Raw genomic sequence first — 27,328 nt, 5'->3', positions numbered from 1 at the left:
AAGACGGATTAGTTGTAAAAGCTAGATCAAGTAAATTTCCTTGACGCGTTGGTTCTGGATGTACTACTGTCAAGTTATGTTCACTCATAATATCAATAAAATTTTGTTGATAGTTCTGTCATGAATGTCCCCGTTAAAGTACGTGGAGTTCCTTTCATCAATATGTGATTTACATTTTAGCGGCGTTCAACCTTATTGCGACGCCTTCATTTTGCTCGATTGTAGAATCCTTTCGGTAAGGTCATGAATCAAGTAATACAGGTTTACTTCCGGATTTTGACAGTTGGCTCATTCTCATTTTAGGAAATATTTAGGTAAATATTCTCGCGTGTGTGCTCATGAATTATATTTGTAGCTATCAATTTCATTATATAATTTAGGTTTCCACAATTTGAATGTGATTTTGTTTGTCAAATTTCTCCCATCTTACTTAATGTCATTTTTTTTTCTCTAAATTTATCTGTTTATTATTTAATATGAAAAAGGCAAAGCCTCAAAGCGAGCTCGATGTACTTTTTACGTGAAATAGTATGAAATAATCGCTCATTTTTATTTCAAATGCAGTAACGAGTGCGTGTGACGTCACACGTACTGTGTTAAATAGGGTATAGATGGAAATTTATTTGCTGTAAAATCATTCAATGAATGCATAAATATATAAGTTATATAATTATTTCAACAGATAAATGCACTATTTCAAAAATAAATCTCATTTTCGTAGCCGCGATCTTATTTTCGCGAAAATAGCTTATTTTTGGTATCCATCTATACCGTGTTAAATATGGCCCCGCCCCTGTCGTGAAATGAATAACGAGTTTTGAAAACGTTTATAAAACTATGTTTATTTTATTTCACTCTATAATTTTTCAAGCGAAATAAAGATTATTTAAAGTGAAATAAATGTAAAACTTAAAACGTTTGCGACATTAAAATAGCGTACTTGATTTGTTTGTTTTGCACGCGTTGTTTGGCGCTACATTGTGACGTCACGTAAACAATACTTTAAACGTCTGTACAGCGTTAACGACTGAATAAAAGATATTGGTGTTCGGATTCATTTTCTTAGTTAGACCATTTTCTTTCATTCTAGATAGTTTTCACAACAAAATTCGACAAACAAATTGTTTTTGTTTATCAGATTTCAAACAAAATGGCGCCTTCGATTTTCATTTTTTATACACAGCTTCCGTTATTCTGGTTCCCTGTCCAATTATAATTCCCATAGACGTGCGCGGGTGACCAGTCTACATGCACATCCGTTTTCAGTCAGAATTCCTCAGTTTTTATCGTTATCTTTAAATTCGAAAGGTTGCGATGTGTCCAATTCGGTACTTTGGACGAAAGTTTTCAAAACCATCACTTAGCAGGTACTCGCGTTACCGTAAAGCTCGCTTTGCGAGCAGGCCCTTTGGGCCAGCTCGTCGAGCTCGCTATAAAGATACAATTTAAGGAAAGCACAATAGTCCATACCTTTCAAGTCTCACGTAACAGGAATCACACTCTCATGCTCTTGTAAAAATATCTCAGTTGTGGTTACCACGGTTTGCAGTGTCGTACCCGATAACGATTAGTTACATTCATACCATTAGTCCAATACATTAGACGTTACAGGCTTGTTATAGTTTTTGTCGGTCAAGCCTGACGTCTAATAGCTATTGCTCAAAAACGCATAGCATCATAAAAAAAACAAAAAATGTCTATTGTCTTGCCTTTCAAGCTTTATTCAAAAGCTTATCATATTTTCTTTCAATTTCATGCTCAATCATACACAAAAACTTTCAAACGATGTACTTATCAATATAAAATAAAATATAAACATCAATCTATTTTTGTCTATCAGCCATACTGGTTAAGCAAGGTGCTTTACAGATTATTTCCAAATTTTTGAACGGAAAAATATATTCGAACACACTGACGGTGCATGGGCAATTATTTCGTTAAAAAAATATTCCGTTAGATTGTTCTGACTCAGTTAAACGCTTGCATTTGAATTAGCCAATCAGATTTCGCGCACTTTACGGCCGCCATTTGTTTATCGGCTGTAAAAGGAATTGAAATACAGGAGAGGATTTAATCATGATTTTTCGGATGTGACAGTTTAATTACTTTGACGAAAGGTATTTATTTTTTAGTTTTGTTCATAAATAGGTCAAAAATTATGTAAACACACGCTGTCTTTATTGTTTTTCGTTCCGCCCGATTTTCTGGCGGAACATGCTATGGGTTTTTGAGCAATTTCGATATGACGTTGCTTTGCCCAGAAGCAAAAATATCTCAAAGCGACGTCATATTTATAGGACTATCATACCATATGAATAAAAAAATAATTTTAGAAATGTTACAAAAATCGTAATAAAATTATTCCTATTCTTACATAAATAGACAGTAGCGTAGATGTTGTCTAGACTGACAAATTTTTAGACGATGTTTACTTAAGCAGAGTGATGCAGACGTGTCTAAAATTTATTTTTGTTTAAGTAAAATTTGAGTTTACACTTTGTCAAAAACTGACAAATTAACGGCGGATTTTGCACAGCCAAAATATGACCGCGTCTTATATGAGGGTCTTCATAAAAATCCTAAAATCATGAGCCTGAAGTAAGGGGAGCCTTACAAGTGCGTATGTACGGTAATGGTTATTGGGGAAATCATCAGTGGGGGGCATTGTTAAATTACCTGGTACTTGACTGTTGCCACAATCTTTACTTTTTAATTAAATTATAAATGATAATTTGGGCAACAAATTCAGGTCTGTTGCTGTGAAATCAGATAAATCTATATACCCATGACCATTGGAATATCTTCGTGAAGGTGAAACCAGAAAAATTCTCCAAAATTTGAAGTGCAGGAATGTTGTACAAATAGTCCTCCTTGAGAAGTGTCCATGGGCCTTGTCAGATGTTGACATTGAAACCTCTGATACTGTCCACTGATGTCAAAAAAACATCATTTCTAATGCTTAAAAAGACAATTCTGAACTCCTGTAGTGTGATGGCTATCACATGCCATTACAGTATTTGTAAACAGTTTTAGACTGCAACATAACCCCCCCCCCCCCTCCCTTTCCCTTGCTATTTTGAAATTTGTCTTCATATTTCTCAGGGTTACTGAGGAATGTGAATTTAACTCTGACCTGTATGCAGTCATTGTCCCACTTTGGGCACCAGATGTCACAGTCTGAGTGTGAAAAACTTGCGCAGCCTGAGCTAGACTTAAATCTTAGACCCTCAGAATATCATTCCATGACTTTACTGACTGAGCATTCCGGCTGCTTATACATTTTCTTCCCAAATATTAGTGAACAGTTCTTAACAGTGACATAAGAAAAAAAAGGAAACAACAATAAAAAGAATTATGTTCGTGGGATTCTTCCTATGAGATGTTCCTTGCATGTTGTAAGAAATGCTTCAGTAAAATGAAAATGATCAAAATTAATTCTAATTTTATTAAGTAACATTACCCAAATCCATCAGTAGCTTTTGGAAAATACAGAATTTTGTTTAACTCTGGATTTTTTTATAATTATTTTTTTTGTTAATTTGCTATTTACATTATTGACTTTGGGAAATGAGAGTGAAACAGTCACAAAGGAAATAAAAAGTAAGATAAATTACATTAAAATTTATCTGAAATTATTTTATTTTACTTCATGTGATCTTACATTCCTGCTTTATGTTTCATGTTTTATTTGTATTGTGGTCACAGTGGAAGAATAAAGGAAAGAAAAGTATCCAAGCAAATTTTTATTTTCAACCAATTAAGTAATAGTATTACCTAAGCCATGTATATATTTTTAGGATTAAATGGAATTTAAAGCAGTATTTTCTCTATAATAGCTGTATTGTTTGTTTGTTTGTTTGTTTCATTTTTCGCCTTTTCTCAACAGTATTTCAGTCATATAGGCGGGTAGTTTCCTAACCATCGTTCCTGGAGAGTTACACCAGTACTAGACTACCTTCCTCCGCGCTAAACTACCAAAGCATCTCCCGGGGATCGAACCCACGCCAGAGAGGTAACTGGATTAGAAGTTATCGACTCTAACCCCTCGACCACGGAGGCGGTTTAATAGCTGTATTAACTGATGGGCACTAATACAAATGTATATCCATATTTCTGCATGTACTGTTATTAAATATGTCAGCTATTATTTTGCCATATTTCTTGGCAATGAAAGTTATGCCAATAACTATCATTTTTTTCCAAGTTTTCATAATTATATGTGTGCAATTTTGCTTCAGGTCTAAAGCTTATTTTATAGCTTGATTTACTAAATACATTTTTTATAAATTATATGAGGGAAAATACGATACTATTTTAGCTTTCATATAGAAGAAACGCCACTTTTATACTAGTCTTATATGATGTTGTTTTGTGACACAGGGTTCTCAGTTATGATTTTTTTGGTGTCGCTTAAATTGCTTTATGCAGGGTTTGTGATATTTTCAACTTTTGTGGCAAAGCAAATTTATGTGTAGTATCAGGTTGATTTTCTGTAGCACAATCCACAAGGATTTCATTGTGAAAGTTGAACAATTAATAACTTGAGGATGTTTATAATGTATCTGTTTATTTTGAGTTATTCATGAAACAAAGTTTAAGTAAACTTCCTTATAACAAATTTATAATTTAATTGTCACATCTGATGTATACATTTAAAAAAATAATATTTTGTTAGAGCAGATTTTTTTATGGCATGTTGTGCATTTTATTAAATATTTTTTTCTTTTCTGAAAAATAATTAAAATACATTTACTTTTTTAGCTCACCTGACCACGAAGTGGTCATGGTGAGGTATAGTGATGGGGCTATGTCCGGCGTCTGTCGTCGTGCGTTGTGCGTCGTGCGTCGTTCGTCATCAACAATTGGGTTGTTAACAGTCTAGCAGTCACAGTTTTGATTGGATCATCATCAAACTTTGTCAGAATGTTTGTCTCAATGAAATACAGATCGAGTTCAAAGATGGGTTATCTCGGGTCAAAAACTAGGTCACAGGAGCTAAAAATAGAAAAAGCTTGTTAACACTCTAGAGGCTGCAGTTTTCATCCAAATATTCTGGAAATTTGTCAGGAAAGTTGTTTTGATGATATCTAGGTCAAGTTCAAAGATGGGTCATCTCCGGTCAAAAACTAGGTCACAGGAGCTAAAAATAGAAAAAGCTTGTTAACACTCTAACAATTGGGTTGTTAACAGTCTAGCAGTCACAGTTTTGATTGGATCATCATCAAATTTTGTCAGAATGTTTGTCTCAATGAAATACAGATCGAGTTCGAAGATGGGTTATCTCGGGTCAAAAACTAGGTCACAGGAGCTAAAAATAGAAAAAGCTTGTTAACACTCTAGAGGCTGCAGTTTTCATCCAAATATTCTGGAAATTTGTCAGGAAGGTTGTTTTTAATAATATCTAGGTCAAGTTTGAAGATGAGTCATCTCTGGTCAAAAACTAGGTCACAGGAGCTAAAAATAGAAAAAGCTTGTTAACACTCTAGTGGCTGCAGTTTTTATCCAAATATTCTGGAAATTTGTCAGGGAGGTTGTTTTGATGATATCTAGGTATAGTTCGAAGATGGGTCATCTCCGGTCAAAAACTAGGTCACAGGAGCTAAAAATAGAAAAAGCTTGTTAACACTCTGGTGGCTGCAGTTTTCATCCAAATATTCTGGAAATTTGTCAGGAAAGTTGCTTTGATGATTTCTAGGTCAAGTTTGAAGATGGGTCATCTTCGGTCAAAAACTAGGTCACAGGAGCTAAAAATAGAAAAAGCTTGTTAACACTCTAGTGGCTGCAGTTTTCATCCAAATATTCTGGAAATTTGTCAGGAAGGTTGTTTTGATGATATCTAGGTCAAGTTCGAAGATGGGTCATCTCCGGTCAAAAACTAGGTCACAGGAGCTAAAAATAGAAAAAGCTTGTTAACACTCTAGTGGCTAAATATTCTGGAAATTTGACAGGAAAATTGTTTTGATGATTTCTAGGTCAAGTTTGAAGATGGGTCATCTCCGGTTAAAAACTAGGTCACAGGAGCTAAAAATAGAAAAAGCTTGTTAACACTCTAGTGGCTGCAGTTTTCATCCAAACATTCTGGAAATTTGTCAGAAAGGTTGTTTTGATGATTTCTAGGTCAAGTTTGAAGATGGGTCATCTCAGGTCAAAAACTAGGTCACGGGAGCTAAAAATAGAAAAACTTGTTAACACTCTAGTGGCTGCAGTTTTCATCTAAATATTCTGGAAATTTGTCAAGAAGGTTGTTTTGATGATTTCTAGGTCAAGTACAAAGATGGGTTATTTCCGGTCAAAAACTAGGTCACAGGAGTTAAAAATAGAAAAAGCTTGTTAACACTCTAGTGGCTGCAGTATTGAGTCAAATATTCTGGAAATTTGTCAGGAAGGTTGTTTTGATGATTTCTGGGTCAAGTTCGAAGATGGGTCATGTTAGGTCAAAAACTAGGTCACAGGAGCTAAAAATAGAAAAAGCTTGTTTACACTCTAGTGGCTGCAGTTTTGATTCAAATTTCCTGGAAATTGGTCAGGAAGGTTGTTTTGATGATTTCTAGGTCAAGTGTGAATATGGGTCATGTCCGGTCAAAAATTAGGTCACATTGCCCAAATATGGAAAAATCTTTATAACACACTAGAGGTCACATGTTTGACTCAGTTGTCATCAAACTTGGCCATGATGCTTGTTTAAGACATTGCTTGGATGCGGTTGTGTCAGGTGAGCGATCCAGGGCCATCATGGCCCTCTTGTTTTTGATATACCAGTACATGATTGTATACTCTTTTATCCGCTTCTATCATTTATTAGAATGTCTGCAAATAGGTTCTCTTTCTTTGTATACTTTATACAGCGTAAGACAGTCCTGTGTCAATTTTCTTACAGTTCTAAGAACAATTTTGGAAAGACAGTGGTAGCGATACCATGTCCCTCTTGTTTAACATTGTTGCAACACTGGATTTTGTGTTTATGTTACTAATTGTTTTATTTGTTTTTGTTTATTTCAGATTAGATGACAGTTACTATGGATTAATGAACAGACACGGGTAAGTTTTTCTTAATTATTAAAAATTAATTATCTTGCTGCAATATTATAAAAATAGTCATGGGAACATGTAATGCTGTCAGTATACTGTTAGATCTCTGCTCATTTTTTAGCTTTTTTAATTTGAAGATAGATAGATATTTCATTTCTAATATACAAATGTACCATTATGTTTGTGTTGTTTGTAGGTTTTATGCACAACTTCACATCTCATTTACAGTTACATTTACTAATGAAGCTACTGTATTCTCTTGAAAATGTCAGTGTTAACTGGATTACAGGTCACTGTCCAAGACACATAACTCTAGCTTGGGTTTTTACTGAATAATTCTCTTTAATGAACTTAAAATTCCTACATATAATCATTTGTAATTAGTGGTAGACATGCAAGGAAGATATTTATTTGAATTTTCAGACTTCACAACTCGGGGTCTTATTCATTGACAAGAACTATAAGTCCATTGGATTATTTCCATTACTGAACTGAAAATACTCCTGTATGACCCTTGTTTTATTATAACTTAAGACACTGATAAAATATTTTGACATTGAAATACCTTTTTTCATTTCTTATGGACAGTTTGAATAGTTGAAAATTCAAAGGATGGAGGCATTAAAAATTTCTGCCTTGTTAAAAATTGAAGATCTTCCTGAAATTTGAACTTCAGTGTAAGGTAGCCTGACATTCAGGTTATTTGAAGAATGTTTGAAATTTTCAAAATGTTTATCCACATTAGAAATGTCACATTTTACCTAATATAATCCACTCACTGTTAAATATCTGATATGTTTTAAATGATCCCTCTATATTAATAGGGATATTGTTTAATTAATCAATGACTTTATTGATGTACGTGCTCAGTTAAAGTTGTAAGATTATAATTATCTGATCATATTTCCCTCCATTATTCTGCATGAGCCGATGATTCACGTAAAAAAGTTGACAATTATTTATAAGAACACTGGCCGGTAGAGATATTTAAATCAATCACATATTTAATGTCCTGGAAATATAATGCATGCATTGTTAATTGTTTGATATTGACCAAAAACATTGACATTTTTATGTAGAATGATTCTAAACATTAGATAGTGCAGAAACATTGTCTCATATGGCCAACTTATGTTTAAGTTAATGTCATGAGATAGGTAGCTTAGTGTATAAAATGGCTTTCAACCCAGCGGTGGTGGGTTCGAACCTACTAAAAAGGGTCATGATTCCTCAATAATAATGACACTTCTAGGAAACAGACTTGTCAGGGGTTCTAACAAACTTTTAAGTGCTTGAACTAAAGAATTAGTGTTAAATTTTTAACTTACTTATAATCTAGTTTCTTGTAACCTTAAGGTAGTCTTACTGTAATGCTTTCCCGCCAAAAAAATTTAACATCAGCTAATATCATAGCAAATTGGTTATTTCTGGAACGTTAATTTTTCAAAATCTTGGGTATTAGATTATTTACAATCACTCATCCATTATTGCTTTGTACTAAATTATAATTTCTAAACGGATAAAAATTATTGAATACCGAAGACTGTGAAAAATAATGTCCCAGAAATGGCCGATTTTTTACAATATTGACCGATGTTAGAAATTTGTTGGCGGGAAAGCATAACAGTAAGACTACCTTTAACTTTTATAGTGTTGGTGAACCCTACCTACGGGGATGGTGACCTGTTTGCTTTCAGGCGGGTATCATTGGGTTCGAGGCCTATTCCAGGTCACAATTAACTTTATGTTGGGTTCATATGACTAAGAAGTACTGGTAATTGCAGAAAGAACGAAAGTGATTAATATCGGACGTGCCAGAACTTGTCACATCAAACCTTAAATAAATGTGTTTTAACTAATATCACTGCTGGTAAAAATCAGTTTGACTTGAGTGTAACATTTCAGTGCCTGCTTTAAAAATTACTGCAGCACATTATATGACAACATTTTGCATTTTGTAAGGAATAGTTATACATTAAAACAGGACAACTTCATTACATCAATTCAGTAGGTAACCTTTAATTTTTACACAGGTTACAATACTGACTTTTAATTTCAGGTTAGAATTTTGTAAGTTGGATAATACTTGTACTCTTGGGATGAAAAATATCAATATTTTAAAGTGAATTGGTCTATAATGAAAAGTACATGCATGTAATATTGTAAATAAATTGTAATTATGGTGATAGTATTGACTCATACATGACAACAAACCAGGAAAATGATTGTTCATGAATATTGTTGGTAAGTGTGAGGTATATGATCTGATATTAATATATACAATGCACTAGCAGATAATGAATTGTTCTAGAACAAAATATATATTTTTTTAATCAAATAAACATTCATACTACATCACTTAGAACTCTATGGAGATCTTTTTTCAAGAAATATTTTATATTACTATTCATTATGATACATTTCTGTTGTTCTTATTAATATTTGAAACAGTTTCGGAAAATGTGCTCTTTGTAGACCAATCCACTTTAAAATGAGGAGATCATGGTTCAGCATTATATTGCATGCCTTGTTTGAAAGATGTCAATATAAGATTATGCACCATAAGATACATAGTCAATATACTGACTTTAACTTGTGCAGATGTTAACTTATGAAAATACAGGGTTTATCGGAGGAAAATACAAGTTTATATCATTAATGAGTACAGATTGATTGATATCTCAGATTTTCTCCATGGTATAGATTTTCATGTTGTAGTCAGGTGAAGGGAGTTACTGTTTGGATAACCTCTAACCAAGGTATATACAAACTCTTCTTTGTTTATGGTTTTATCAATCTTATTTTAAATATTGTTTAAGTCTCGGGATTTTTTTTTTTACTTCTACATAAAGATGTTGTTTTATGCTTTATCATAATATTAACACAGTGATAAGGGGTATTTATTTTTCTTTGTGGATGTGAGTTTTGTTGATAGAGTAACAGTTTTGTTGAAAGGGAGATGATTATCTTTGTGAAAGGTAGAGCTACAAACATGTATGCATCATGTAGCTGCAGAAGTATGGGGAGTTGAATCATTTGGATATGTGGAGGAAAAGTATTTGGTTAGTAGTATGACTAAAAATTATATTGATGTCTTTGGTTTTAGGGGTTTTTTTGTGTGATATAATTGTATCCATACAATGTTGACTACTGTATAATGGATTTGTCATTCTTTGAAATTTGGAACAGTTTGGCTTTTAGTAGAAGGACTTTCTTTACTGAATTAATGAAATTCAGCAAGTAAAATTAATTGTTAGAGAACCTGGTCAGACTTCACAGATGTGCAAGCTCAGGCCAGTGACAACACTTTCGGCAGTGACAAAAACATAACAATTTGCCACAAGCATTTTAAGGGTAAGCTTATACATGTATTTCTAGAAGTTGATCTGCAATGTTTTTCTTGAAAGTAATGTATCATATCTAATTGTGTCATTTCATAACAACTAGTAGCTTCTTTAAACATTTTTCATATATTGGTAGCATGGTGATGGTTCAAGTGTCAAAATTGATTGTACATTGTAAAAGTGTTTAGTTAAAAGGTGGGCGATGTTTATTTTGTATTGATGATATCAGTAATGTAAGCCTGTAACACTGTACTGTCTCTGTGTGTATGAGAAAATTACTGTATCTCATATTACTTAATCAGTCTTCATACATTGTTATATATTTATACTATAATATTATATTTTTCATCAGGCCATGAGGTTAGTACACATTTTTGTGAACTCTGTCAAATCTCTGGAGTTTCATTGGTCAGTGTATATCATGTGCTGGTTTCTGGCCAATCAGAAACCTTTGAACTAAGTTTCAGATTAACAATTTCCTTTATAACCTGGGAGACTGGTATCAAATTGATAGGTTATCAATGTTCAAGCTAAAATATTTTTTTCAAGGGCTGTAACTCTTCTTGGTTATAAAAGAGTACATTATACACAACTGTTAATAGGATTTTTAAGCAGGAGTGTAGAACTTCTAAATTGAGAATTTTGAAACCAATATGAAGTATTATGCCCTTGAGATTGGAATATACCACAATGCAGAATAAAATCAGGAAATGTAACAAAATGTTGTTTTAACAGATGTTAAAATAAAAACTTTGTATTCTTTCAAGTTTGTTTTAACTATAAATTTTCACCTGAAGTAGTTTATCCCCTTAAAAAAAATCTTTGTGTATAATTAAGATATACAGTTCATGTACATTGTACTTGTAAAATTCATGTCAACATATGATGTTACCATGTTAAATTACTTTATACCATAGTCACGAACAAATGCATGATGTCACATATATAGAACATATTTATTTCTAACCATATTGATATGGTTTAAGCAATATGATTATGTAATCTAAGAAATTGTATGTTATAAAACAGTTGGTTGTTAGCTTTGCATGTTTGTTTATCGTTATTGACCTCTCTGACTCATATGTTGTTGATTTGACATTTGTTTGTATGGTTAATGAAGTTATTTTTTTTTTTGTGTATCAAGAAGGTCATGCAATTATACTAGCATACCTATATATAAATTTTCTTCTTCTTTTTTTACTGAAAATTTCTAATTCAGGAGAGCAAGAAGATCAAAAAGTATTTTTGTTTTATTTAATTTGATTTAATTTGTGATTTTATTTTGAATTATTTCAGATGATTTTAGAGGAATAGTGCAGAAACAATGGGTGCTTGCTACTCAAAGTCTGGTCATGATGTTAACCCAGATGAAGAAAGAAGACCACAGGAAAGGAAGAAGGGTTCTCAGAAAAATGGCCATTCCGGATCATTTAAAAATAGTAGACTGGTTATAGACATTCCAATACAAAAAGATCTCAGTGACACAGTCTATACAGAGGATAGTCATGTGATTGTGAATGACTCAGCAAATTGTATAAATAAAAGTCAGCAGACCAGTCTGGATCATTTGACTAGAGATGCAAATAAAAATATAGAAAACCTGACTGGTTGTGACATTATAAAACAGAATGATCTGATTGTGATAGATGATCAACACGCCCAAGTAGAAAACGGTCCAATTATTATAGAAAATGCTCAAAAATCTTGTGGCGAAATTTTGAAACATTTAGATTCCAGAGGTGGGAAAGTCTCAACATCGGACAGCGGGATTGTTGTAGAAACTTGTAAAGGTTGTGAAAACACTGAACATGATAAAGATGCAAAAGATGAATATTCAGAAAGTTTCGAAAATCATTTGAATTCCTTAGACAATGAAACTGACACTGTTGAATGCAGTGGTACTCACACTGAACAAGAAGTAATTGTAAATAAAACATCTTGTAAATGTTCTAATTCCAAATCATATTCAGATTCTCATGGACACAGAAATTTAACAGACCATTCCAACACCTGTAGTGGCCATGGTGAGTGTCAAGGTCATTTATTTTCAGAAAGTTCAAGGCCTTTCCATGTTAACAAAAGTTCAGAAAGCTTAATTTTAAAATCTAGTTTGAAAAAAAATAACTGTAAGTCGAGACAGAAAAAGGGTTTATCCTGGAAATCGGCAGACAGCTTAGATGGGTTAGAAACCATCTCTATCAATTTGGGTAGAACGAAAAGTGTGTGCTCTTCTATTTTAGGTGATGATATAAGCTTATTAAATGCGCCTTTAGCTGCTTTTGATTCAATTGATTTTGCTTTAGGGAGTAGTTATGATTTTTCAAAACGCCTTGGTGAAAGTATGAAAAACCGCATAGATTTCTGTTCTGATACATTTCAATTTCAATTTGATTTTTCTGGATTAGAAGGAGAAAATAGAGAGTCAATAGCATCTATAGACAAGCTTAGTGAGTCGAACAAAACAAACGATTCGACGACGGATTTGGATAAAATCCGTCAAGCAATATCTCATAATTCATTTGGATTGGCAACTGAACAAAGGTAAGATGTATGCCTAGGTAAGAGTTTTGTTGTTCCCTGCTATATATAACTTTTAACATTGTAATTGCATTTTCCGTCTTTTTTTTTATTATTCTTTTGCAAGAGTTTTTAACATTTTAATAGCTTTTTCCGTCTTTTGTTTTTTGTATCATTTTGAAAGTGTTTTAACTTTGTTATGCATTTTTTCCTCTTTTGCTTTGTTATTTGATTTTGCAAGAGTTTTGTAACAGATTGTTTGTTTTCACTGTTTGGATGCTAATCTCCAATGGATATTTTCAGCCATTATTTGGGCCATTCTCTTCTCTAGAATGCATGTTGTTCTTTCCTCTACCCTTTACAACCTTCCAATTTATTTCTGCTAAAGTAGAACTTACCTATTCAGTATTTAATGATACAGTCTCAAAATAATGTTGCCTTGTACATACATGTATATTGAATGTTCATAGAAATATACATTTAATTATCAAAGTTATTACTTTTATTTATTCCCATATGGTTGAAATTCCAATCTGATTTTCCCTGCCTAATATGACACCAGTGATATGACACCAGATATATGACACCAAAAGTTCCCAGAGGCTGAAAATAATCATTGATTTCTGTAAATTTTGTTTACTTTGCATATGATTCAGTTTATAATTTTGATTGAATTCTATAATAATATATTACAATAAATTCTGAATTTTTGTAAATAAAATAGTGAAACATAAATTACAACTACTGTATTCTTTTAAAATTTGTTTTATTATTTATATTAATTTTGTTTCCCATAAATTGTTTTATTTTGTTTATTTAATAGTTATTTCTTATTATATTAGTGCTAGAGATTTTATTATTTAAATCAACCACTTTATGTGCAGGATTTGCATTTTACTAACATTTCTGAGCACTAAGTGTTCTTTAAGCGATACTACAAAAATTAACTAACTTTATAAGATGTTTTCGGAAGTTTTCATAATTATAGACATGAAGGCAAAATTAAATCTGTTCAACAGAATTTCTTTAAACTTGGCATTTGGTTAGAACATGATAACAGAAACATTTTAAGCAAAAATAATTTTGAGTGTCTCCATTTTTGTTTTTGAGTTATGTGCCCCTGAATTGGACTTTTTTGCTTAATTCAAGGGCAGATAATTCAAAATGAAATTAAACAATCTTTTTTCTCTCTTATTTTCATGTAGCTAAAAATACTTTTGTCTTGAGTCAATGTGAAAATTTTAACAACAAATTAAAGTGGATTGGCTTTTTCCTCTTCTAAACCTTTGCCTTTTTTCTTAAAAAATAGCATATTTTTAAGTCCCTTTATTCAAACTGAAGAATTGCATGGTGATCAACAATAAAAAGAAAAACATAACCCAGAAGTAAAAAACAAGATTTTTTTAGACATATATATAAGTTATATGCCCTTGAATGACCTCAAATAAGGTAATTATTCTGATTCAAGGGCAGATAACTGACAAGTGAGATTGGAGGCACATAACTGTTTTGACTTAAAATACATCTGTCATTATATTCTTTGTGTCAGAATGCTTAACTTTGATCAAGTGCAGTCCTGCTAGTGACTTGTCCACCATGTACATGTAGATAGATTATCAAGATACAAAAATAATGATTTAAAAGATTGCTTAATTTAAATGAAACTTAGACAGAATGCCGGGTTCAGTTAATCACATGTAAAATTTTGTTTGCTTAAGATAAAAATGCACATGAAACTTTTGTGGTTTGCATGAAAATTACTGCTTGTTTGCACTGTGGGATGCATGAGTTAGTGCTCTTTTACATTGCTTTAATACAGTCTTCACAGGTATTGCTTTCCTCAATGTTTTTTTCTGTCATTTTTAAGTTCAATTTTGCTGCATTTGATATACTTTTTAATTTTTCTGGTTTTATTATGGATTTAAAAATACACACTTAAATATTCATTTTTCAAACACATATTATATTAAGTTCGCAACACTTTGTATGAATAATTGAGAAATTGATTTACAAATTGACCTATTGTTTGGAAACAATTATTCTTTATTTATTTAACCATATCACTATAAAAGTTAGAAGCTGAAAAACATGAACAACCAACAAACTAAATTTTATGCAATTAATTTAAAGCACCTTTCATAATTGGTTAAGTTTGAAAATAAATCCAAAATTCTGTCACTGTTTAAATTAGTGCCAATCATTGATCAGTTTAAATTCTATTTTTAAACCCATAGCCTGCTGAATTTGTGTTAGAGACGTCCATGACCCAGTGGTTATGATTGTTGACTACTTGCCTGTCACCTCTGTTAGTTTGAATCAGAGACTTTGTATTCTTTTTTGAGGTAAGCTATCCTGCTAGCTTACAGCTTATAGTGGTTCTACTCAGGTGCCTGGACCCCCCTCCCCCCTAATAAAAAAAAATAAAAAATTGAAGAATTTGTGTAATTTTTTTTTCCTGTTTTGAATTTGGAACAGTCCATAATATGAAAGTTAAGGGATTTTGATATATAAGTTATGGGCATGGGTGGCCATGTGGATTCAAGGTTGTTGACTTCAAACCACTTGCCTCTCACTGCTGAAGGTTAGAGCCATGCAAGCGTCTTTGAATCCTTTAAGGGAGAAAGCATTATAAGTTACAGCTTTCTTATATAAATGGAAACAGTGGTGGTTCTACTCAGACTGCTTGATACTTGTGGAAAAGGATAATCACTTTTGGCACATCCAGGACATTGAAGGTTAAGAAACAATCAGTTATTGGTAAATTTTTAAATCTGTTTGTACATTATATTGAGTTTAGAAGGGGATTAAAGAGTTTCTACTGTATATGAAAAAATGAATTTTCTGTTGCTTAAACTCTCTGCTTCTTTTCATCTCATATACTAGGAGTTACAAACTTTCTTTTGCTTTTCCTCAGTGTATTTATTTGGAAGTATATAATTATATAAAAATTATATAGATAATGAAAAGAAGTAATGTAAAAAATATTCATCATACCTTTATGAATTAGATTAAAAATTAAATTGTAATAAATAGAATAAAAGAAATATTAAAAAAAAAATTAAATTTAAATAAATTCCTGTAATTGTAACTGATTGATATGATCAATTTGTATATTTCTATGATTAATCATTAACTGAGAAATAATTTTATAATTAATTTATGTGCTAGATTTCTTGTATTTGCTTGCATTAGAACTGTTTTTCTTGAAGCCTTTAAATGCTTGAAAGCCACACTGCAATGCCTTTACCACCAGTTTACAGTCAAGCCAGTCAGCACATAGGGACCAAATTACAACATTTCTTTCCCCTTGTGGCTGAGGGGTAACACCTTTAAGGGTTGTGGCATCAGAATTGCAGCCACTGTTTATCCCAGCGTGATCGCAAGAGGTGACTAAATGGGTTTTGAATTCCAGGCCCCGAGGTTATAAACATTTGAGATCGGTCTCCCAGCTCAGAAACGAGCTCCGTGCTCACCTTTGAGATCAAACTCAGGAAAGTTGAGATTATAAAAAAAATGAGTTTGAGTTCAGTCTCAAGTTGAGCTCAGAGTGTGAGATTAATAAAACCCTTCCTCAGAGTCTGAGCTCAGATTGAGATCAAAACAAATATGGCGGCCCATCTCCGCGTCCGTAGACTGAATATGCTTAGCAATCATTCTAATCGTGTTGTTCCAAGGGTATTTAAAGATCGTTCTAATCCCTTGGAAGATCTTTCTGAAGACGAGGTGTTTCGTAGATATCGTTTTCACCCCGATACGATTGTTTACATTCTTGTCATTGTTGCCGTCGTTATGCAGAAGAACCAAACGGAATTTTCCTGTGCCACCGTTGCTCCAGTTGCTGGTAACACTACGTTATTTAGCAACTGGGAGCATGCACTTGCTTATAGGTGATTCTGTTGGATTGTCAAGGTCGACAGTCGGGCGCATAGTGAGGCAAACGACTCGTCTTTTGTGTGCTTTAGCAGATAGCTTTCATTAAAGTTTCCGACTGGTCCAGATGCTCTCCTAGTGAAAAATTGGTTTCGCTGATGTTGCAGGTAATTATTGGTTTTTCCAACGTCGCCAAAAATAGACAAGCTTTTTTATTGGACATGTTCTGAAAATGACATCACAATGACATCACACCAAAAAATTGGGGCACATTATGGGAGAAAATATTCAACCGCCTACCTATACCTAAATTAATCAAATGAGTGTTTTTATTTCAATTATTAACAATAAACTGGATAATAAACAGACATAGTTAACACATGAAATTAAATTAAACGTGAATAAAATCGTAAAAATTTATACTAGATTTGTCATATTTTTTACATTGATAAAATATTACTTAAGATTTTGTAGCTCTTTCAAGTCTTTGGTTTAAATTGACCAATATATTGTAAACCTCATTTGGTTAGTTTTTCAGCCTAAAACTACTTGATTATTTACAAGTAGGCACACACAATATTATAACAACCAGGCTGATCTTTAAAAGGGACATATGTATATAAATTAATGCACCTGTAATCCACAAGGTGTACTTGCGCTCCATTTATAGTAACAATGTTATGTATTTATTGACATAAATAATTTGGCAGTTTCCTTGAATTATTTTATTTGATCCTAGCCATAACATGCAAACATAAAATTTGTGTTATTGTGATGTAGTTGCTAAAAGTTATTTCAATATGAATGCACTTTAAGTTGCAGCCTCCAGATGAGCCAAAATATTTAAAGAAATTCAATCTTTAGAAAATGTATCAAAATTACAGGGAAAGTAAAAAAAATCAATATTTAATCAATTATTTACATTTGATGGGCGGTTAATGACTGATTTTGCAGTATCAATCACTATAATTCTACTGCATTACTAACACAGTAAAAGGTATTTATATATAGGCTAATTTGACCTCTTTTTGGTACTTTACTTGGATAATATATGTGTAAATTACCTTCTTTGTTCACCTCACAATATTTTACTTTACATTTTCGAAAATTTCTTTCAGGTTTTCCAAATGTTCTGGGATGTATTGATGGAACATTCATAAGAATAAGGCGGCCAATTGAGAACGAGGCAGATTTTGTGAACCGGAAAGGTTACTTTAAATAAATACTATAAATGATAACACAGTGGATGAAAAAATTTCTTCTAAATTTTTCATCCACTGTGTTATCATTTATAGTATTTAATTAATTTATTTGGTAATACAAATAAGGCTAAAAAAATTTACTGAAATATATAAAAATAAAAACTGTCAATACTTACTCCTCTGCTTTTATGTTGGAAAATTTCTTTTTGATGCCAGCAACATCTTTTTTAGAATTTATGAAATTGACTGTAATAAAATGAAAAAATATATAAAAATATACTGCAGCATATAGCTTTTATCAACACTATTTTTAATCTGCATTCTTAGTAACTTGATAATTAATTAAATAATAATTTTTTAATGGAATTGTTCATTGTTTGAACATAATCACTTTTACATGCTAAATACTTGTAATAGAATAATTTAAGAGCACTGAGCATTATGCAGCAATGGAGTCTCTAAATCATATAAACAAAAAGGCTTCAGGAGTTTGCATGACTTTTTAATAGTAAGTGATCAATTAACATATTTATGCACCATGAAGTTAAATGACATTCCATCAGCCTGCTCTCCCTCCCTCCATAATCTCCATCTTGGATGAGCAAAACCCACCTTTTGAAAAACTATTCCTTACCACTTTAGATAAAGGACTTAATCTCAAATCCCTTCCAAGTACTTTCGAAATCTTACTGTTTAGTTAGCCAATGAAGTGGTTGTCACATGACATAATCACATGGTATAGGAGCACCTTACAGATAAATGCTCTCAATTACAAATCTCAAATACTCTGTTTATAATATTCATTATCACATAAGTTAATGGTGTATCTATTGGACTTGTTTTACAAGAGTAATGAAAATTTATATAAAATTACACAAAGTAACAAAATATCTATCATAAATATTATATCTGTTCCTATATATGTATACATGTAGAAGTAAATTTTGCAGTTTTCACAAGAAACTGTGATCTAATGGTTGTTATGTTTCACTTGATACAGATATTAACTACCTTTTTATCACACCCGTGAAAATGTTTAGAGTATGACAGCTTGATGTTTGTAGAACTTACTACGTAAGTGTCAGTTTTAAACAGGATAACCAATACATTTTCTTCTCTTTTTTAGTCTCTTTAAGTACATATAATTTTCTATGATACTTTGTGCAGCAATCAACTGCAAGATAAAATAAAATAATTACCAAGAACCCAATTATATTACGCCCCCCCAACCAACCAATCTACTTGTAAACAGTTCAAGGGTGTGTATATAATTCAAGTCACAATTTACAAAAAAAATAATTGCAATGATTTGAAATTACAGCATCATAGAAATTACAAATACTTTTCTTGTATTTTTCTTCGCACAAGAAATGTATAATCATCAAGTTCCATATATATTAATGTTAATGTACACGCCTGTGGTGAAATTTCATCTTTTTATGAAATTTCATTTCAAAAAAGCCCAAACTACAATAAGTGGGACTGGGATAATAGCTTTAGATTACGTACTTGACACACAAATTATCTGATATAAACATTTGGCCATTCTCTTAATTTTACTTCAATTTAACCTGACCTCAACACTGGTTCGAGTAACATCACACATGTATAAAACACAATTAAAACTTCCAGGTTGTGTTTTTTTTAAGAGATATACATTTAATTTATCCAGCATACAGTAGGGTCCCTGATGTGTAGCAACACCCTTAAGGTCTGACCCCCAATAATCATAAGGCTATCTGGAGAGGACTGACAATATTATTATTATTGAAGAATAAGAATAAGATTTTTCATAATTGACAAAATTTATAAAGTCTAAAATGCTATTTGTACTACTGTTAGTGTAACAACGAATCAACAATATCTTGTTACTTGATTATTCCATTCTGACACATCTTTGAATTAGGAAAATATTTACCATGCGGAAACTTTTAAATGTGATTTGTTCAGCAGGACACTGTTGAAGACAACACAATCTTGTGAGGGTCGACCATCACCACCTGACACCCCACTAGAACCTGAACTACCTAATACCATATTCAAGGACACAGTATCACTCCTGTTCAATTTTTCCCCATTGGAATGCCCTATCCATTGCCCTTAGGCCTTACACAGTTACAAGCAAGTCCCAGTTTAGACCTCTGTACTGGGCAGCTGCATCCTTTTTACCAGTTCTTAGCCAACTTTGATTTTAACTTTTATCTCAGTCTTGTATTTCTTTTTAACTTGCTTTCACATTGTGTCTATAAATTTGCACTGCTTACGATTTTGAAGCATCGTGATGACTAACACGAGGGAGGTCAAGGTTGCAAAGGGGAATAACTACCACTGCTTCTATTCAAGGGAAATAAGAAAATTTACAATGACATTTGTAGGGGCTCTTTAGGGGATTTTTTCCGATATAGAATCTATAAGCATTTGTAAATTACGATCTCTGCGGGAACGTTTATAATTATTTTACATTATTATTTACTACACATGAATAAACCAATTTTAATTACATTTTATAATTAATTAAACAAATGTGCATTTGTTTTACCTGTTCAGTTGCTGGCAAATGTCATCCCAGCATTTCTGCCGGGATCTCCGGATACTCTCCTTGTTTGGGCCCGCAAGGGCACCAAACAATAAATTCTCGTTCCCAAGGACGAGATCTATCAAGGTGGACTCCTCTGCCACTGTCCACCTTGATTTATCCGCCTTGGGAACACATTCAACTTCTGTCTCCATATTTACAGCAGACGAAGTGTAAACTTCCAGTACTCCGGGCCGCTTATGTAAATAACGAAATCGACTCATTTTCGTGCTCAACTGAGATCGGTCTCAGAAGTTTTTATAATCTCACTTTGAGCTCAAATCTCAACTGAGTTCAAACTCGGAGTTTTGAGCTGAGTTCTGAGTTGAGATTTTTAAAATGTTTATAACCTCGGGGCCTGGAGTCTATGTATCTCTTAGCTCCAGCAGGTGAGGTGGTGTTGACCAACTGGTATTGCTTACAGTTTGTTACACCTGAGGTTAGTCAAAATCCTCTATGCTGTTGTGGCGTAAATATTGTTGGTGCACCATAAAACCAACTAAACAAACAAGCAAACAAATTTTCTTTATAATATCCTTTAAATTGATAAGGGACTGTTATCTGATGGAAGTTTTACTAGTCAGTTTTGGAAATTAATTTGGTAAAGAATTTAGTTACCAGAAAAAAAACATAATTGTTTTTGTAGGTGGTTATACTGTTTCTTTTGTTCTTCACTTATTTCAAACTTATTGTATACACAAAGTGGAGGTGTTCGTTTCCCAGTGATTGAGGTCCTTGTTTTAAAACAACTTGTCCCATACTGCTGTGGGTTCAGAACATTGGTGGTTCTACTCAGGTGCCTGTTCATGCCTGAAATAATGCACGGAATGGGGGAAGGGCACATATGGTCTTCCACAACCAGTAAAGCTAGAAAGTTTCCATATGACATATACTGTGTTGGTGCGACATAACACCAGGAAACTCCCCTCCCCTACACACACCTGGAAAAAGAAATAAATAATAAAATGATAAAAAAAAAAATAAATAGAAATAAAATAGAAATAAAAACACAAAGTACAAAACAGGATATGTCTAAAGTCAACAACATAAATTTAGCAGGACATTGGGTTATGGACCTTAGTATAATGCAAACATTTATAAAAAGAAAACAGGTCATGTTTGAATATTGTTCATATAGATGTAAAATGTTGAAGGATTGTATTACAAGAAAACAATATTATCTCTTTATGAAACTTGACCAAAGACATTGTTTGGACTTCTGAAACCAATTGTACCTTTCAGATACATGTATAACACATGTACATGTACCTAGGACAATATTTTGGTTTTCTTTTTCCATGGCATCCCTTACTTTCCTCATAAAAAATGGTGTGGGTGTAGGTGTTTCAGTTTACAGATTGAGAAATACATGTAGGACTTATTATTGTTTATATGAATCAAATTTAAACCTACAATCATAGTCTCCCATAGAGACATACTTTTGCATTACAGACAACCTGATTTGTTACAGTTTTCATTTTAAAATGTTCATTAATTTTATATTATGAGGGCTGTCCAGAAAGTTTGTAGACAAAGCTATAAAATTATTATGAGCAGTCATATCAACATTATGATTGAATATTTTGCTAAAGTATTTATCTGCTATATATTTCTAAATTAAAAAACATGATAAAAAAATAAGGGCAAATCGCCAATCACCATGGCAACATGATCAACGAATCACTTTGATTACATGACGATAGCATGTTATTAATTTGACGCTGTTGACGTTGTCAAAGTGCTCCATGACAATGTATATATGTTGTATGTAAATACTGTAAAAATACAAATGTAAGTGGCAGTTCGGTTATTTATGAAAAATGTGTTTGCTAGGTATGTATATTTTTGCTGACAAAATTTGTACAACGTATGTATTGTTATACAATAAAAAATGAAGAAGTATATGAACTTTCCAGACATCCCTCGTAGTCCACTTTGCAAGGACAAATTATTTTTTATTATCCCATATCATCAACTTAGTGCAGTAATGGGTAATTACTCCAATTAGATTTAATTGTAGTTATTTGTAATTTTAAGTAAGTTGTATTTACAGTCGGGGATTTAAATTTAGGGGTTTTTGTGACAATTTTTGCATTCTTTAAACAAAAATCGTTTTTTCTTTTGGAAAAAAAATTTTATTTTTGTTTGTTTTATTTTGTCAAAGGGAAACAAAATTTTCCCTTTTTGGGCAGTCTGTTTTTTTTGTGGCCTTTCCCTTAAGGTTTGACAGTACAAATTTTACAAAAAAATAAAAGGATTTAGGCTCCATCCTTATTTTGGTTTAAATCTTCCCCATTTCCCCAAAGGGACTAACATGTACCCCTTTTCCCCTGGTACAGGTTCATTCCCTTTGGAGAAAAAATGGTTTTTTCCCAATTTTTGGGAAAACTACCAGATTAGTTAAGGGTTGTTCCCTGGTTTTTTACTCAGAAGTCGAATTTTGTCCCGGGGGCAAATTATGACACGGGGGGCTCCCCCCTCCCCTTTGCAGTTTTTTCTGCTCCCATGAATTAAGGGTTTTTTAATCCCCCTATTTAGTTTTACAAATAGTTCATTTTTCCCTGAATTATGTGATGTACAATTTTTTGGACAAAAAAGTATTTTAATAATGTATTTTGTACAAAGAAATATAATGTAATGTTATTCATTGACCCGGAATTTCTATGATTTAGATTGTCTCTGAATGGGTCGGAAGAAAGTTACGACTTATCATCGGCTGTCAGTCAACCGGAAGTGACGACCATGACGATAAATGGCAGAGATGTGGTTGTCATAGACGCAGAATTATTTTCACAAATTATTGACGAGCTGCAAACTTTAAAGATGAAACTTAGTCAGTTGAATGAAGTGATTCAGGTATGACAAACTGTGGTTTTTGTGACGCCTCTACGGAGTAGTGGCGACATATAGGGATCACTTCTCCGTCCGTCACAAAACTTGTCCGGACTACTCCTCATAAACTACTGGTGCAATTTCATCCAAACTTTACAGGAATGATCAGTATCAAGTCTAGTTGTGCATATTGTCAGCATTTTCTGGTTCAATGATTTTTGTCAGAGTTATGGCCCTTTAATAATTTTTATTTTTAAAGTTTGTCCGGACTACTTCTCTTATACCACTAATGCAAATTCAATGAAACTTTACAGGATTGATCTGTAGCTCAAGTCCTTGCGCATATTGCACGGGTTTTCCGGTTGAATGATTTTTGGCCGAGTTATGGCCCTTTGATAAAAAGGTGTTTTTTTCTGTGTATTGCCAGATACACAAAAGCTTGTCCGGACTACTCCTCATAAACTACTGGTGCAATTTTATCCAAACTTTACAGGAATGATCAGTACCAAGTCTAGTTGTGCACTGTCTGTCCGTCTGTCACAAAACTTGTCCCAACATGAAATTGGCCATCATGAGGCGACACATGTGATCACTGATCGCACTTGTAGTATAATTGAAATTAAAATTGCTTCCAGAACTTTCTTTTTATACTTTTTAAGACAGGTTTGTTAAGAATAAGTTATATCTGGAAAATGTCATAATAGTTTGGGGTTTTTTTTGTAGATGTACATATATGTACATTAGCTTGTTCTTGTATTAGTACATATGTTTGCTCTGGTACATGTATTGTGGTATTAGGACAGGTTAGTTTTGGTAAATGTTAAATAGTTAAAAAAATATAAAAAAACCCCAGAAACATCTAGTAGATAAGTAGCTGATAATATATGACTGGTATGGTAAAAAAATTTATTAACCCTTAACCTGCTGAATGGACTTGCCTAACTTTGAATGTAGAACAGTCCATTCAAAGCTTAAGGTATTTTCAAAAGGCAAAATTGAGCTACCAACAGTATACAGCCTGGTCAGGCTGCATGGATGAGCAGGCTGGCCTGGTTCTATACTGGTAGCAAAGGCTGATCAATTTTAGTTCTAGCAAGTTAAGTGTTAAGTCACTGTTAACGAGTAACAAATAAAGATGAAATCGGCTTATTGTAACTTTGTGTTTGAACTGGAGAAAATGTTTTTTGTCTGTTATATAAGTGTCTTTTAAACCCACTCCTGAAACTTTATATGTCAACATTTTTTCATAACAGGGTGCAAAAAACGCTTTTTTCATGCCCCATTTGTGTCTCCTTTGGGTTTTGGATAAATAAATTTAAGGCAAAGGCTTTTTAAACCATTAAAACCAATATAGCAATTTTGGGGAAATTTTTTCATGGGAAATTTGGGTTTTGGTTGGTGTAAACCACTTTTTAAATTTTTACATAAAAAACAAAAGTGGGGGAATCTGCCCCAAATTTTTTCCTATCCTTGCAAAATTAATTTTAAACCAGAAAATGAGCGTAATTTTTGTTAGCTTGTCAAGCATCCCCAGTAAAATTTCCTCTTTTCTGCGGTGAACTAGGACATTTAGTTTTTGGGGGAACTAATGCCCAAACTTTGTTATGTGATTTTAAAAACTGATTCATTCCCGTAACTTGAGTTTAAGAAATTAAATCATTTAAAGAATAGTTGTGTTGTACTTATAGATAAAACCTTGAAAAGTAAAGGCAGTCTTCCCTCTGGTGGGCAATAAAAAGGCCCACTGGCTTTAATATTTAACACTTCTTGATTTAAAGCAACAATTGAAACTAGTAAATATAAAATGTAAATAAGTCAATATTTAAATGAGCCGTGTCACGACAAAACCAACATAATGGGTTTGCGACCAGCATGGATCCAGACCAGCCTGCGCATCCGCGCAGTCTGATCAGGATCCATGCTGTTCGCTTACAAACCCTATAACAAGTAGAGAAACTGATAGCGAACAGCACGGATCCTGATCAGGCTGGTCTGGATCCATGCTGATCGCAAACCCATTATGTTGGTTTTGTCATGACGCGGCTCAAATGAGCTATTTCTATTAGAAGATCTTTTATCGTTGTTTCAGGATGCTGAAAATCTAGACGAGGACTTAAGCTCAGCTGCAATATCATTACTGTCTTCATCTGCATAGTGCAGTCATTCAAGGTAAGTTCTTTAAAAAAAAACGTTAGTGATTTAAATATGGAGTTACTATTTCATATGAAATACATTTCATTACTATGAATAATAAATTTAGTTAATTTAAAGTTTCACTTTTTATGCCTTTTCAAGTGTATTGAAAAGTTATTTTTAGAAACTACATCAGTTAACATGTACTATTATAAAATTTTAATCATTTTTGACTATAAATGAAGTTTGTGCAGTCTATAATTAGTATTTTGATGTAGAAATCCCTATAATTAACAATGAACTGTTCCAAATTCAAGACTGGTCAAGTCCATTTTAGGGGTGTCACTGTAAGAAAAATGCTTATTGTTTAAACAGCAAATTAATAAACGTGTTCAACGTTAAACGTACTGTTCTAATAAAATCCTTTGATTTTCAACATTAACTTTGTTTCATTTTGAAAAGATATGTCAGTTTGTTCATATTTTGTTGTACATGTACTCAAAATGGTTACAATACATGGTTAAATATGTTTTTTCCGTTATGGTCATACCATACTCAATCAGATATGAAAAATAAATTGTTGAGTACAACTGAAATACAAACAAGTGTTTTATCTTGTTATAAATAACTTGGGTGATATTTAGAATCAATTTCAAACTTTTTTGCCTCTTTGTCAAATACTTATTTCGGTTACCAGTTACTGAATTTTCTAACCATTTTTTTTGTGTGCTAAAACCGACTGTACCTGCTAAACCTGACACCCCTAGTCCATTTCATTAATTCAGATGTGTAAGAGTGAAATACCTGTAAAAGTAAATCATAAATGAGTTATATTTTCTCTTTTCAGTGCAATTAATTTCGTCTGCCAGTGACTTGTAGGCATTTAATTAAAAAATGTGAGGGTAATAGAGAATTGATTGGAGGGTAAGGAGATAGGATTTGACAGAAGATGAGGAAGGTTTTGAATCATCAAGTGCTATATGGTTTATATATTGAAACAACAGTGGCTAGTTGTCATAAAGTGCTATAGTGGAAAAACCGTTAAAATGTAGCCAGGGTAGAGTGGTATAACATCACTCAATACACAAGTGGACCACAGTACACAAACATTGGACAACTTGAAGAAAGTTCATAGTACGAGAATGTTTTACTTAGGGTACTTCTACATAATTTATTACATCAGATTTCTCATTTCTTATATCGAACGATATGCTATGTATTGCTGGCATTGATCTTATTTCAGTATTAACCCTAAGTCTACTGAATATATCCACCTGACCAGTGCAGGCCAAGATCAGACATAGTCCACTAACAGCACATTGGTATCATCTGATCATGGTCTGCACTGTTTGTTATTCAGTTAAAACATATTTTGAAATTTTTCCCTAAAAATGATGAATGGTTTTGTCCAGATTGAGAAATGGACAAGTCCATTGTAAGATATTTAGGGTGGAAAGGGTTAAAGAAATGTTTATTGGTACATTCCATTGATCTGCTTATTTGTCTGTCATTGATTTGAATTCTCTTGAGATTTTCAATTGATGTTTGCTACCAACAATTAGTCCATACTTATTGTAATATCATACAATATATTTCATTTCTATGCATATATTCATATGTGAACCAATTATTCTCAGGCATTTAATTTCTATACACAACTTAATGCAAGGATTTCCTAAAGTGAAAAAAAAATTCTTTGTAGCATAGTAGTTCTTTTTTTCCCCCAGATCTTCTTTTTGACCTAGTATCACATTGACTTACCTTTTCCCAGTGCACCATCAATTATTGATCAGTTTTCTTAGATAATTAGTTTGTAGTTACTATGC

The 27,328-nt window shown here is 32.7% G+C and overlaps 1 protein-coding gene across 3 annotated transcripts; it reads left to right on the top strand.

Moving 5' to 3' along the window:
• Positions 1-208: 208 nt before the first annotated feature.
• On the top strand, positions 209-26,797 carry LOC132738027 (uncharacterized). 3 transcript variants are annotated; one of them, XM_060725445.1, is made up of 7 exons: positions 209-314; positions 7,000-7,038; positions 11,670-12,397; positions 12,779-12,914; positions 23,210-23,393; positions 25,459-25,538; positions 26,350-26,797. In XM_060725445.1, the coding sequence occupies exons 3-6, from the start codon at positions 11,698-11,700 to the stop codon at positions 25,522-25,524; spliced, it is 1,086 nt and encodes a 361-aa protein (XP_060581428.1). In that variant the 5' UTR covers positions 209-314; positions 7,000-7,038; positions 11,670-11,697; the 3' UTR covers positions 25,525-25,538; positions 26,350-26,797. The 3 variants fall into 3 exon arrangements, with proteins under 3 accessions (XP_060581428.1, XP_060581429.1, XP_060581430.1); XM_060725446.1 differs by lacking the exons at positions 209-314; positions 7,000-7,038 and adding an exon at positions 9,644-9,788; XM_060725447.1 differs by lacking the exons at positions 209-314; positions 7,000-7,038 and adding an exon at positions 10,206-10,383.
• The last annotated feature ends 531 nt before the right edge of the window (positions 26,798-27,328 follow it).

This window comes from Ruditapes philippinarum, unplaced genomic scaffold, assembly GCF_026571515.1.
Source record: "Ruditapes philippinarum isolate M1 unplaced genomic scaffold, ASM2657151v2 ctg2994_1_1_1_1, whole genome shotgun sequence".
Classification (NCBI taxonomy): Eukaryota; Metazoa; Mollusca; class Bivalvia; order Venerida; family Veneridae; genus Ruditapes; species Ruditapes philippinarum.
This window is presented reverse-complemented; position numbering and strand designations above follow the sequence as displayed.